Genomic DNA, 15,647 nt, shown 5'->3' with positions numbered 1-15,647 from the left:
GTAGCACTGTAAAAGTCACTGTTTGCGTATGCGAGCGATACATAGCAGGCAAAGTACATGTTCCAAGAACAGGTGTGTCTTGTCCATGCCGTCAGTTGCGTGCTACTTTTAGACAAGTGTGGGGAGTTCATATGTGTGACTATTGAGTAATGTGGCAGAGGCACCCTTGTCCAACTGAAATTTCACGTTTCCCACAAATAAGTCCGCAGCTCGTGATCTCGCTGTAGCGTTCTCGCTTCCCGAGCACGGGGTCCTGGGTTCGATTCCCGGCGTGGTCAGGGATTTTCACCTGCCTCGAGATGACCTGGGTGTTGTTGTGTCGTCTTCATCATCATCATTACGGTCGGAGGAAGGCAATGGCAAACCACCTCCGCTAGGACCTTGCCTAGTACAGCGGTGCGGGTCTCCCGCATCGTCCCCTATGCTCTGTCAAGGAGTATGGGACTTCATCATCCCACAAATAAGTAAATGAACAAAAAGTTAGTTTGACTGACGTGTCAGTGACGAAATTTGCATGCTTGCTAGTAGTAGACTTGGAATATACTGCATTGATGACATAGGCCATGTGACTAAATTTCTATGAGTGTGCCAAATTCTGATGTTTGGTCCGTTGCAAACATACAGATCGCATATGTCCTTTCCTATCACAAGCGTAACACTGAGTTAGTCTGGAGGGGCAGTCTTGGCGTTTGTGCCGTTAAAACACCTAGGACAAGACGTAATTCTGATCACCTGTGTAGGCACCTGTTTGGCGAACTGCATACGTGGTGGCATGGAAGGTTGTTCACTCGGCGTGGCTAGCGGACGCCGCCGGTGCGGAATGTGGCCATCGCAACTGATGTACTCAACCCGGCAAACAGCTGGCTGCTCAAATGTATGAGCCGATGAGGCACCGGAATCGTACTGAGCTAGTATTTGCACTAGCTCCTGATATGATGAATCGGACTGTTTCAAAATCTGTTCTGTGAGTTTGACATAAGGTACATGGTACACGACCCCATCATGAAACATAATATATGAATATGAAGCATGGCAAGCGCATTTGAATTTACATCTCCTTTTCATACCTTGCAAATCTGTTACTCACTCGCAATACGTTTGTTCTGACCGTGTTTTGCAATTACAGAATTGATACCTAGCTGCTACCACATCCACTTGTTGGTCATCATAGTTTGTTAGTGACTGTACAACCTAGTCGGAATCAAGTTCACTCTGAGTGGCGCTAGGAAAATGTTTTTGAATGAGCCGGAGCACTGCACTTGCTACCGTGGATAATTGATAAGGGAGTTTCACAGCACGTGGTATGTTGTGAGGTAGTAAATGTGCCCCGAACTTTCGCAGCCACTCCAACCATTCCACGTCTTGTTCACTAAGCTGTCAGAAAGGTGGTATAGCAGCAGTAGTAGGCGGTGCTTGTTCCGTCGGGCACGCAACGTTGGCGAGTACCTGCTGCACCGTGTTTAGCAGGAACGATAACAGCTGCATCTGAAACTGAAACACCTGCATTAGCTGTGTGGCATCTAAAGCTTGCGGCTGCGGCGCCTGAGGAGGGGGCGGGGCAGGTGGGGGGCCATGTTGGAAGACACAGATGCAACAAATAGACAAAAATACGTACAAAATGGTTCAAATGGCTCTGAGCACTATGAGACTTAACATCTGTGGTCATCAGTCCCCTAAAACTTAGAACTACTTAAGCCTAACTAACCTAATGACATCACACACATCCTTGCCCGAGGCAGGATTCGAACCTGCAACCGTAGCGGAAAAATACGCACAAAGAAAGTTTCTACAGCGCCCACCTGAAAACACTGATTAGCAAAAAGGAGCGCCCCTGCAAAGTAAAGACAAGAGAGAATTAAGGCGCCAGCACAATGTACACAAAATGCCGAAGCCGTCAGGCACAGGGTTTGTTTGTAACACCTCGTCATCAGTTGTTGGGTCTTGCCCACTCGTCCCTTATAGGCTCCGTTCTCGGAATACTATACAACAATTCAAGCAAATAAAATTAGTTTTATTTCTATAAATCAAATTGACAATACATAACTTGGAGATTTACAAGGAGTAGTCGCAAACGATGGGCGACATGGAAACAGTAATATTCTTGGCTATGCAGTGTTCCTGTAAGTTGACACACATCACTAATACTGCTCGGCAAATGTCCGTATACGAAGCCGATATGAGCGGCCGAGGCTGGCAGGAACGGCGCTTACATTCACTTCTTGCAGGGACCGCTCCTGTCGTGGTGCGGTTCTAAACAGTGCACTACTGGCTCACGTAATTTCACCGCCTTTTCTGATCTTCCGTTCTACATCTTCGTCCCGGCGCTTGTGGTTAGGCCAGAACACAACATTCTCCTGAGTATTCCCTGCCCGGAGTTCCGAATCGTGGACTATTTTTCCTCCGTAATATTTTCCCTATACGATACCATCGTCATTTATCTATATAGTTCATCTGTATGTCCTCGTACGTTAAGGGATCTTCAAGAGACACATAAAAATGTTCCGTTGCTGTGACACTGTGAGGACTAAACTATAGCGAGAAAGACATGACGAAATAATTTTAGTCTCGTAGGTGGACAGGATTGAATAGACAACACTATTGGATGACGTTATACATGGCCAGATCATTGGTTGAAGATGGCAAAAATCTGTATGCAGTGGGACAAAATTAGAACGTAATCGAAATTTTTTTCACAACTGTGCAGAATATTCAAGAAGTGAAAAAATGGTTCAAATGGCTCTGAGCACTATGGGACTTAACATCTGTGGTCATCAGTCCCCTAGAATTTAGAACTACTTAAACCTAACTAACCTAAGGACATCACACACATCCATGCCCGAGGCAGGATTCGAACCTGCGACCGTAGCAGTCGCGCGGTTCCGGACAGTGCGCCTAGAACCGCTAGACCACCGCGGCCGTCTCAAGAAGTGAGGAAATAGTCAATGGCACTACACAAAATGTCAACCTCATGCAATAACTCATCGTCTGTATCGTTACCTTGTTTTAAGCGCACCGAGATGGCCAACAGTTGCAGTATCTGCGTTAGCTAGAGAGGTCAGAAACTACTCGAGGTTATACGTCTTCCGTCAGATTGTGCGCTTATGTCCCCATTATCTGAGATGATCCATTAGAGGAGTCTGACAGCACTTTCAGCCGAGTGAATGAGTGTTTATTACCGCTTTAATATAGCAAATTTAACCTCTACGCTATTACGTGAATCTTATTTGGTGATACCTTAGCTGTGTACAGTGCAGTTTACCTGCTACGTGTTCGGTCTAGTAAGGCTCCAGTTGCCGCTACCACATAACACAGAAAAACACCTGGCATCTCACGTAAACTTTTTCACGGATTTGGCGGCTCACTTCACATTACAGCAAGACAAAATGCAGGCTGGGCTCGCATTCGGGAGAAGGACGGCTCAATCGTGCGTCCGGCCATCCTGATTTAGGTTTTCCGTGACTTCCCTATATCGCTCCAGGCAAATGTCGGGATGGTTCCTCTGAAAGGTTCAGATGGTTCAAATGACTCTAAGCACTATGGGACTTAACATTTGAGGTCATCAGTCCCCTAGACGTAAAACTACTTAAACCTAATAACCTAAGGACATCGCACACATCCATGACCGAGGCAGGATTCGAACCTGCGACCGTAGCAGCAGTGCGGTTCCGGACTTAAGCGCCTATAACCGCTCGTCCACAGCGGCCGGCTCCTTTGAAAGGGCAGGAGGTACGCGCTTAGAAATGTCAATATCAAACGTTCAGTAGAAAACGAATTCACTGAATAGGAAATGGTGAGAAGATTATAGCAGAGTGCATTGAATGTTGCTCCTAGAATTACATGTAAATTCTATGCTACCCAGTGGGCTAAATAGTAAGCTTAGTATTGACTGCATGGTGCTACTCACTACAAAGAGTCGTTGGTGAAGCCTTTATCCATCCTATTTTTGTTCACAAAGCTAGTTTAGCTCGCTGGACGGATTTACGACGCCGCGAAAGAAAAGCCAAAGCAGAGCTCACGTGCATGATATCAGCCTACTATACTAGGCCACTTTCGAGTGCTTATAACATTGCCCATTCTCAGTGGAGTACAAGTGACCCCAACGAGGGTAGAACGTGTGACTCTCGCATACTGATGTGATTAGAAACACAGGAAGATTTTATTGCTGTGACATATAGCGAAAGAATTCACACAATTAAATTTTTCTTGAAATTTACACACATCAAAAAAAGTTTTGCATCACCTCGGTTCCGAGAGTTCCGGAACCTGTACAGAAAATTGGAGTAGAGGTCAACATAAACATCATTTCCGCCCTTTTCATTGCTCATCGAAACCACGTATTGCATGTTGTGCCACCACACAGCGAGACCTTCAGAGGTGGTGGTCCAGATTGCTGTACACACCGGTACTTCTAATACCCAGTAGCACGTCCTCTTGCATTGATGCATGACTGTATTCGCCGTGGCACAAGTTCATCAAGGCACTGTTGGTCCAGATTGTCCCACCCTTCAACGGCGATGTTGCGTGGATCCCTTAGAGTTGTTGGTGGGTCAAGTCGTCCATACAAAACCCTTTTCAGTCTCTCCGAGGAATGTTAGATAGGGTTCATGTCTGGAGAACATGCTGGTCACTCTAGTCGAGCGATGTCGTTCTCCTGTAGAAAGTCATTCTCAAGATGTGCACGATGGGGGCGCGAATTGTCGTCCATGAAGACGAATGCCTCGCCAATATGCTACCGAAATGGTTGCAATATCGCTCGGAGGATGGCATTGACGTATCGTACAGCCGTTACGGCGCCTTCCATGACCACCAGCGGCGTACGTCGGCCCCACATAATGCCACCCAAAAACAGAAGTGCTGCATTCGCTGGACAGTTTGTCTATGGCGTGCAGCCTGACCGTGTTGCCTCCATACACTTCTCCGACGATTGTCTGCTCGAAGGCATATGTGACACTCATCGGTGAAGAGAACATAATGCCAATCCTGAGCGGTCCATTCGGTATGCTGTTGGTCACATCTGTACGGCGCTGCATGGTGTCGTGGTTGCAAAGATGGACCTCGCCATGGACGTCGGGAGTGAGTTTGCGCATCATGCAGCCTATTTCGCACAATTTGAGTCGTAACACAACGTCCTGTGGCTTCACGAATAGCATTATTCAACATGGTAGCGTTAATTTCAGGGTTCCCCCGAGCCATAATCCGTAGGTAGCGGTCATCCACAGCAGCAGTAGCTCTTGGGCGGCCTGAGCGAGGCATGTCATCGACAGTTCCTGTCTCTCTGTATTTCCTCTATGTCCGAACAACGTCGCTTTGGTTCATTCTAGACGCTTGGACACTGTCCTTGCTGAGAGTCCTTCCTGGTACAAAGTAACAATGCGGACGCGATCGAACCGCGGTATTAACCGTCTAGACATGGCTGGGCTACAGATAACACGAGCCGTGTATCTACTTCCTGGTGGAATGACTAGAACTGATCGGCTGTCGGACCCCGTCCGTCTAATAGGCGCTGCTCATGGATAGTTGTTTACATCTTTGGGCGGGTTTACTGACATCTCTGAACAGTCAAGGGGACTGTGCCTGTGATATAATATCCACAGTCAGCGTCTATGTTTGGAGTTCTAGGAACCGGGATGATGCAAAACTTATTTCGATGTGTGTATGAATCTCAACGTAATCTATGATAATGACGGTAGCTGAAGAAATAATTAGAAATTAATTCAACAGCCTAGGTTTGAACCAAAGTCTCCTTGCTAACTAGACAAGGGTGCTAGTTATTATACCACAGCAACAGTTGAGGACGTGAATTAAGGTTTGTATTGGGGGTGGGATTGGACAAGAGTAGTCTGTAAAGGTGAGTTACCTAAACTGCTAAACTGTAAGGTGGTATGATGGCCAGCATACCTGCGTGGGAAGCAAGGAGATGCAGTTTCAGCTCCTGGCTGTCGCAGGAATTTTAACTCATTTCTTCAACTTCCGTCATTATCGCATGTAGCAGAAGCTTTTACAAGTATCATACTACTCAATATGAGATTGTAAACCACCCTTGATACGAATACTTTTTGTTTATTTATTTTCCCAAACTAGCTCCAGCAAAATGTCACCACCATCTGTGGTTTGTTTATTCTTTTTACTTTAAAATCATTGCATAATTTCAGTTTGTTGCCTTTTTTCGCATACGATATGTCCTGTTAGATGGTCGGCTTTTAGTTTATCGCCGGCCGGTGTGGCCGAGCGGTTTTAGGCACTTCAGTCTGGAACAGCGCGACCGCAATGGTTGCAGGTTGGAATCCTGCCTCGGGCATGGATGTGTGTGATGTCCTTAGGTTAGTTAGGTTTAACTAGTTCTAGGTTCTATGGGACTGATTACCTCGGATGTTAAGTCCCATAGTGCTCAGAGCCATTTGAACCATTTTAATTTATCTGAAAACGGAGAGAAAGTATAACTTTTCAGTTCCCTAATAGTTCAGATGTTACTCCGTCTTACTGTTGCACAACAGGTCGAATATGGTCGATGTTGTTAAGGAACAGTAATATCTCTTTCTGTCTATTTATGCACACTACATAATTCTAATTTGCGTTGAGAGTACTTATCAATCCTCGTACTAAACGTCCACCCTATACAGGTCATCCTGCATGTCGCTTCTGTTTTCTGGAGTTGAATCGTTGGTATATAGAACGGCATCACTCTATCGGCCCTAACAATCGCTTGTTGTATCCTCAAAGTTTAGATCTGACGATTAACAGCGACGTGTTTTTTCCTGTCGATTAATAAGTACTAAATATAATCAAAAATGTGCCCCAATGCTCCATAAACTCGTATTTTCTTCACCAAGTGTCAATAGGAAATTGCATCGAGCGCCTCCGGGTAGTCGGGGAATATGGCATCAACAACGGCGACTTTATCTACTGCATGTTGGATCTAATAATGAACAGAGCTTAGTCTCAGAAGACTTCGTTTACGGAATCCGTATGGATATTTTTTCTCCAAACTGGACGTAACAGTTACCAGAAAACTTTTTGTATCATTTTGCTACATATTGCTGTCAGTGATATAATTCTATAATTATGTAAAACCGTCCGATGACTTTTTTTGGAATCGGCAATGACTTGGGCATTTCTCCTGTAGTGCTATCTCTACACCGCTGGCCATTAAAATTGCTACACCACGAAGATGACGTGCTACAGACGTGAAATTTAACCGACAGGAAGTAGATGCTGTGATATGCAAATGGTTAGGTTTTCAGAGCATTCACACAAGGTTGGCGACGGTGGCGACACCTACAACGTGCTGACATGAGGAAAGTTTCCAACCGATTTCTCATACACAAACAGCAGTTGACCGGCGTTTCCTCGTGAAACGTTGTTGTGATGCTTCGTGTAAAGAGGAGAAATGCGTCCCATCACGTTTCCGACTTTGATAAAGGTCGGATTGTAGCCTATTGCGATTGCGGTTCATCGTATCGCAACATTACTGCTCACGTTGATCGAGATCCAATAACTGTTAGCAACTTTAATGGTTCAAATGGCTCTTAGCACTATAGGACTTAACAGCTGAGGTCATCAGACTATAGAACTTAGAACTACTTAAACCTAACTAACCTAAGGACATCACTCACATCCATGCCCGAGGCAGGATTCAAACCTGCGACCGTAGCGGTCACGCGGTTCCTGACTGTAGCGCCTAGAACCGCTCGGCCACCTTGGCCGGCCGCGACCCTACGGCTGCAATAGTGGGGGTTGCAGTATATTCCTAGATATCTTACTCAATGCTGGTGCTTGAAACGTTTTAAGAATACTTTCGCCTGATACTTAGCGCCTTCATATTCTGTAGCGTTTACCATGGGTGAAACGAACTTTGTCACCATACATGTTGGTTAAAATAGTTCAAATGACTCTGAGCACTATGGGACTTAACATCTGAGTTCATCAATCCCCTAGAACTTAGAACTACTGAAATGTAACTAACCTAAGGACATCACACACATGTGTGCCCGAGGCATGATTCGAACCTGCGACCGTAGCGGTCGCGCGGCTCCAGACTGAAGCGCCTAGAATCGCTAGGCCACTGCGGTCGGCACCATACGTGTTGCTCTTCTTTTTATACGTTCAATATCCTTGATCAATATTCGAGGATGGGTCGCCAGGGTGTTTTGTGAGAAGTCTCCTTTGTAGACACCAATGAATGGGTGTCGGCCACCTGCTTTACCTACAAATGAGCCTACGTGATCGTTACGTTTCGTATCTCCATAAACCGTTACTGCCAGGTATTTGTATAAGTCCACCGACAGCAGTTGCTACTCAGTGATTTAATAGTGGTAGAACAGTGCATTTTTTTTTGTTTGTTTTACATTTAGGCACAATTAAAGCAAGCTGAAAAGCTTCGCACGACTCTGAAATCTTATTTATGAAGATGTAAACATCAATTTGTACTGCATTTTTCTGGTGGTAGTTAGTTACAGATAAAAAAAGTCTGACGCTACTGTTAATATTGTTTGCCAAGTCTTAACATACAACAAGAACAAAATCAAAAGGCTCCGAGCACTATGGGACTTCATATCTGAGGTCATCAGTCCCCTACATTTAGAACTACTTAAACCTAACTAACCTAAGGACATGACACATCTATGCCCAAGGCAGGATTCGAACCTGCGACCCTTCCCTAGGGCGCACCTGAAGTGTCTACCTATCGATGATACTGCATCCGAGATAACATGCCGTGTTCGCCCTACAGAATTTTTTGAAATTTTGTCGTATGTTCCTATATGACCAAACTGCTAAGGTCATCGGTCCCTAGGCTTACACACTACGTAATCTAACTTAAACTAACTTGCGCTACCGACACCCCACACACCCATCCCGAGGGAGAACTCGAACCTCCGACGGAGGTATCCGCGCGAGCCGTGGCAAGGTGCCTAAGACCGCACGACTACCCCGCGCGGCTCTCCCTACAGAGAAACCCTTAACACAGACACAAATTTGGCTTCATGTCGGTAGGAGGCGACACTGAGCGTGCGTGCTGTTGTGCAGGTGAGATGACGGTGAGCTACCAGTATGAGGTGGCGTCGTCTACGAGCGGCGGGTTCACGCGCCTGCTGTTCATGTGGCGCGGCAGCCTGTACAAGCTCATCTACCGCGAGCTGCTGCTCTTCGTCGTCTCCTTCGGACTGCTGAGTGCGCTCTATCGGAACGCCTTCACCAAGGACCAGAGAACGTGAGTACGCACTTCTCCCTTCTTTCTCAATTCTTTACATCCAACAATAGCTTTGGGCCACCACTACACAGAGTGCCCAATACATTTGGGTTCAAAATTATACCGATGTTTTTGTTGTTGTTGTGGTAGTGGTGGCCTTCAGTTCGAAGACTGGATTAACAAAGCTCTCTTCGCCTCCTCGCAAGCCTATCGGACGACAGTTTTGTTTTCTCGATGATCGCATGCTCCCCAGTAGCCCCCGCCAGAAAAGGCGAACGGGGCCTATTTGTTCTCCGGAACATTTTCTCCGAGAGGTTGCCATCAACATTAAACCGTACAGTATAGCGTCATGTCCTAGGAGAATATATCAGTTGCAGTTCCCATTGTTTTCATTCGTTCGCAAAACCGATGCAGTAACGAAACGTTGGTTAAGACCAGTCAACCGTCCAGACTGTTGCCCCTGCAACTACTGAAACCATCACTGCTCCTTTTCAGGAACCACATGTTTATCTGGCCATTTCACAGATACAGTTTCGTTGTGGTTTCGCTTATCATTCGGCTCTCTGTATCTTCGAGCCACACAAGCCAGCGCACCTCGGCGAGGTCCACGGTTTATAGAGAGATACAGAAGTACGAGGATGAGTCAAATGAAACCCTTAAATATTGTTTTAAATTTTATTTATTGTGAAGAAACTGCAAAAAGGTGGGAATTTAAGGAGATGGGACCTGGATAAACTAAAGGAACCAGAGGTTGTACAGAGTTTCACGGAGAGCATAAGGGTACAATTGACAGGAATGGGGGAAAGAAATACAGTGGAAGAAGAGTGAGTAGTTTTGAGGGATGAAGTAGTGAAGGCAGCAGAGGACCAAGCAGGTAAAAACACGAGGGCTAGTAGAAACCTTAGGCTAACAGAAGAAATATTGAATTTAATTGATGAAAGGAGAAAATATAAAAATGCAGTAAATGAAGCAGGCAAAAAGGAATACAGACGTCTCAAAAATGAGATCGATAGGAAGTGCAAAATGGCTAAGCAGGGATGGCTAGAGGACATATGTAAGGATGTAGAGGCTTATCTCACTAGGGGTAAAATAGATACTGCCTACAGGAAAATTAAAGAGACCTTTGGAGATAAGAGAACCACTTGTATGAACATCAAGGGCTCAGATGGAAACCCAGTTCTAAGCAAAGAAGGGAAAGCAGAAAGGTGGAAGGAGTATATAGAGGGTCTATATAAGGGCGATGTACTTGAGGACAGTATTATGGAAATGGAAGAGGATGTAGATGAAGATGAAATGGGAGATACGATACTGCGTGAAGAGTTTGACAGAGCACTGAAAGACCTGAGTCGAAACAAGGCCCCGGGAGTAGACAACATTCCATTAGAACTACTGACGGCCTTGGGAGAGCCAGTCCTGACAAAACTCTTCCATCTGGTGAGCAAGATCTACGAGACAGGTGAAATACCCTCAGACTTCAAGAAGAATATAATAATTCCAATCCCAAAGAAAGCAGGTGTTGACAGATGTGAAAATTATTGAAATATCAGTTTAATAAGTCACAGCTGCAAAATACTAACGCGAATTCTTTACAGACGAATGGAAAAACTCGTAGAACCCGACCTCGGGGAAGATCAGTTTGGATTCCATAGAAATGTTGGAACACGTGAGGCAATACTGACCCTACGACGTATCTTAGAAGCTAGATTAAGGAAGGGCAAACCTACGTTTCTAGCATTTGTAGACTTAGAGAAAGCTTTTGACAGTGTTGACTGGAATACTCTCTTTCAAATTAGGAAGGTGGCAGGAGTAAAATACAGGGAGCGAAAGGCTATTTACAATTTGTACAGAAACCAGATGGCAGTAATAAGAGTCGAGGGACATGAAAGGGAAACAGTGGTTGGGAAGGGAGTGAGACAGGGTTTTAGTCTCTCCCCAATGTTATTCAATCTGAATATTGAGCAAGCAGTGAAGAAAACAAAAGAAAAATTCGGAGCAGGTATTAAAATCCACGGAGAAGAAATAAAAACTTTGAGGTTCGCCGATGACATCGCAATTCTGTCAGAGACAGCAAAGGACTTTGAAGAGCAGTTGAACGGAATGGATAGTGTCTTGAAAGGAGGATATAAGATGAACATCAACAAAAGCAAATCGAGGATAATGGAATGTAGTAGAATTACGTCGGGTGATGCTCAGAGAATTAGATTAGGAAATGAGACACGTAAAGTAGTAAAGGAGTTTTGCTATTTGGGGAGCAAAATAACTGATGATGGTCGAAGTAGAGAGGATATAAAATGTAGACTGGCAATGGCAAGGAAAGCGTTTCTGAAGAAGAAAAATTTGTTAACATCGAGTATAGATTTAAGTGTCAGGAAGTCGTTTCTGAAAGTATTTGTATGGAGTGTAGCTATGTATGGAAGTGAAGCATGGACGATAAATAGTTTGGACAAGAAGAGAATAGAAGCTTTCGAAATGTGGTGCTACAGAAGAATGCTGAAGATTAGATGGGTAGTTCACATAACTAATGAGGAAGTATTGAATAGGATTGGGGAGAAGAGAAGTTTGTAGCACAACTTGACCAGAAGGAGGGATCGGTTGGTAGGACATGTTCTGAGGCATCAAGGGATTACCAATTTAGTTTTGGAGGACAGCGTGGAGGGTAAAAACCGTAGAGGGAGACTAAGAGATGAATACACTAAGCAGATTCAGAAGGATGTGGGTTGCAGTAGGTACTGGGAGATGAAGAGGCTTGCACGGGATAGAGTGGCGTGGAGAGCTGCATCAAACCAGTCTAAGGACTGAAGACCACAACAACAACATATTGTGCAGAAGTCGTACAAAGCTGTATCACTTTTCAACATAATCTCCCCCACTCTAAATTCAAGTCCTCCAGCACTTACAAAGTGCATAAATTCCTTTAGAAAAAAATTCTTTTGGTAGTCCGCGCAACCACTCATGCACCGCGTGGCGTACCTCTCCATCAGAAAGGAACTTCTTTCCTCGAATTGCGTCTTTGAATGGTCCAAACATACTGAAATCACTTGGGGCAAGGTCTGGTGGATGAGGAAGACACTCAAAATGGAAGTGACCGCAGGTTTCGTCCCCAATAACAATTTTTGCAAGGAAGCCATCACCATCTCGTTCAAAGCGCCGAAGAAGTTCTTCACAAGCATCAACACGTCGTTCTCTCACTTCAGGAGTCAGATGCCGTGGCACCCATCTTGCAGACACTTTGTGAAACTGGAGCACATCATGCACAATGTGGGTGCTGACCCATGACTAATCTGAAAACATGCTGCAATGTCATTCAGTGTCACTCGGTGGTTTTCCTTCAACTCGTTGTGCCTGACCTGGACGAGGAGCATCTTCCTCTGAAGTCCCACCATTTGCGAACTTCCTACCCCATTCGTAGACTTGCTGCTGTGACAAACATGCATCACCGTACTGAACCTTCATTCGTCGATGAATTTCAGTAGGTTTCACACCTTCACTACGCAAAAACCGAATAACAGAAGGCTGTTCTTCCCCGGTACAAGTTGCAAGTGGGGCAGCCACCTTTATACTGATACTCCGACGGTATGCGTGCATCTGCACTATGCTGCCACCTACAGGTGATTCTGCACGCTGTTTGTAGCACTCTTACCAACTTACATGATAACGGGGCGAAATTTCGATTTGTTATTACAAATTTAAGGTTTTCATTTGACTCACCCTCGAAGTTGATATGAAACAGAGTGCTTCGAGGTAACGAACCAATGGAGAGACATGAGCTTACAGTTTTTTTATTCACATAAAAAACTAACAAGCACCCATTGTTGATCGTGACATGGGATGTAGCGAACGCTGTGCTGCAACAGTATACGAATAAATCTAAGGTTTAGGTTTACTAACACTCTTCATTCCGTATTCACTGGGTAGACAATCGGTGAACAAGAAGTACAGAATAACATAGTCCAAGAGCAGTCCGGGTCCGAGGCGGTAGCTGTCTTCTCGGCTACGGGATCCTGGCAGGTTAGGCGGCGATCACCTAGAGGCTGTGGCGTTTGTCTTGTGGCGACCATTCGCAGCTCGCAGCGCCATTGGCGGTAAGGGCGGAAAATCTAGACCGATTCTGGACAGTTGTGATACCTCCATCGCGCCGTCCGAGACGGTAACGTCACTAAAAGTACGTGTGTCTTGCACATAAATGTGAAACAAAGAGCTACGAGTTACAGAACAAAAGGCAGTTGCAGCGATCAAAATGCAGTCCACAAAACCGCAGTATTAATGAAGAGATAAATATATTACGCCAACTGAAGGTAGGTGAAAACCCGAAACGCGTCTTGACATGAACAAATTTGTATAAAAAGCGTATAGACGGGGCTTTTGTTAAAGTCCTTTAATCCACTGCCACGAATTTCAGCCATCATTATCTTGCATAAGTTTCGTTAGTCTTTTCAAAGCTATATGTTCCGAAAATTTTGAGTTTGTGGAATATCGATGTTCATCAGGGACAGGAACGGTTGGCTATTGTGAACTGCCTTCAGTACTGGAAGTCACTCTTTTTCGTCAACTGTAATTCCATAGTCGTAGCATTTGATCCAGCCAGTGGCAAGTTACGCGATCTTATTTAGATTCTGTTTTAGTTTATTCGCGAGAGTTTTTGATGGTTCAAGCTTAGAGTAAAAAGGGTCTGTCATGCAAGACCTATTGAGAAATTAAGAGGAAATAGGAAAGACGTGAAGAGTGGAGATCTGCTGCCAAATTAGTAGCTGCCAACCAATCCTCGGACTGATGACTACAGAAAAAGTTGGATATGAATTGGCAATCCTATACTGGGATGCGGAATGATGCGGTCGAGTTGGAAGCCTGTCTGTTATGATTAACGGATTTTAAGTTGTTTCGTTGTGTGCAGTACTTACGGATAATAGAAAAAAATGAAATGAGCGTATGGCATCGTTGGCCGGGAGGCCCGATCCGGGCAAGTTCGGCAGCAAGGCTCAAGTCTGATTTCATTGGGCGACTTGCGGGCCAATAATGAGGATGAAATGATGATGAGGACAACACAACACCCAGTCGCCCAGAGGATATGTCTCCAACCCTGCCGGGAATCGAACTCTGGCCCGCTTGAGTAAGAGGCGAGCACGTTACCACCCACCTAAGCAGGCGGACGTAATAGAAAATGTGTGGGTTGAAATCTCGTGTTGGAACGTCTTCGACTTCACTCGAACGAATCGTAGCTCGCTTTCCTAGGGTAGAGTGCCGAATCGGGTTTACCGCAGAATGAATCTGGACACCTGGCCACGTGACATGAAACCAGCATGTGCCAGCACCTCTTTCCTCTACTGCAGTGGTTGCGGCCGCTCCTTCAGCAGAATACGGGCATGGACGTGGGGTATAGCTTATGTGAAAGCTTAGTGGGACATGGAGCAACCTATGGAATTTGGGAGAATACCCCTGTACTGTCTTTACCGCGTAGATATTACTACTTGTCCTCCTGTTTAATGAGTAATGTCCTTCTTAACATTTCTGTATAAGTGATTCACTCAAAAATAGTTGAAATATTTAAAAGTCAAACTATTATCCACTGGAAATTTTTGCGATCTATTGAAGACACTTGACTCTACACATTACAACATCCTATTAGAGAAACATAAATTTTGTGGTTTTCAACGAACAATGAGAAACTGGTTTCTTTCACACATAACTGACAGGGAGCAGAGAGTCATATTAAACAATCCAGGCGGTTTGCATGAGGACACTACTTCTGACGGGAAACAAGTAAATACTGATGATCGAAGAAGTTCGATACTGAGTTTGCTCATATTCCTGCGAAAGATCAAAGAGAAATAATGCTACTCGCTGATGATACAAGAAGCGTAATCAGCCTCTGTAAGCATGTTAAAGTGTAGGCTTCCTTACTTCCTTCCCATTCATAAATATCACATCAAGTGTTATTTTGACACCATTCCACATTTAACATGTTTCTGTGTAATTAATACTAAGACTATCAAATTATTAGCTGGTGTAAATCCTTAACCCTCGCATAGTCCACCATTAAAAGTCCTAGGAATGCTAACAACAGTCTCACAATACATCTATTATGTCGTGAATTTTGTGGCTGGCAACCACTCTAATAAATTTAGTTCTCGGAATAATAATTATCTCCATTATACACAACTTAAATTTTCTGTTCCACAGAAATGGCCAAAGTATCCATCCATGTGAGTTGGTTGTGGTTACTAAATTTAATTGTAGATTGATATTTATGCAAAATCCGGTCATTTCAATGGACAGCGTGTAGCCAAATTTTCACTACGATTATGTAATATATTTATGAATATGTTGACTTGTTTCACTTTACAGCAAGACATCATGGACAGGACCCAAGGTATGTGCAAATGAACCAAACTAAACTGTGCCTTAAGAAATGGAGGGCGTCATACGAAATATGGAAGTGGCAACCAAGAGCGACTTCAACAAC

The 15,647-nt window shown here is 44.7% G+C and overlaps 1 protein-coding gene across 4 annotated transcripts in view; it reads left to right on the top strand.

Moving 5' to 3' along the window:
* The window catches only part of LOC126299489 (bestrophin-2-like), a 612,660-nt gene that overhangs the window by 162,376 nt on the left and 434,637 nt on the right, over nucleotides 1-15,647 (top strand). For all 4 annotated transcript variants that reach the window (XM_049991427.1, XM_049991431.1, XM_049991430.1 and 1 more), the window contains exon 2: nucleotides 9,025-9,208. In XM_049991427.1, the coding sequence (XP_049847384.1) occupies nucleotides 9,030-9,208 (179 nt within the window). In that variant the 5' untranslated portion in view covers nucleotides 9,025-9,029. The remainder of the gene's footprint in view (nucleotides 1-9,024; nucleotides 9,209-15,647) is intronic.

Source organism: Schistocerca gregaria, chromosome X (assembly GCF_023897955.1).
Source record: "Schistocerca gregaria isolate iqSchGreg1 chromosome X, iqSchGreg1.2, whole genome shotgun sequence".
NCBI lineage: Eukaryota > Metazoa > Arthropoda > Insecta > Orthoptera > Acrididae > Schistocerca > Schistocerca gregaria.
This window is presented reverse-complemented; position numbering and strand designations above follow the sequence as displayed.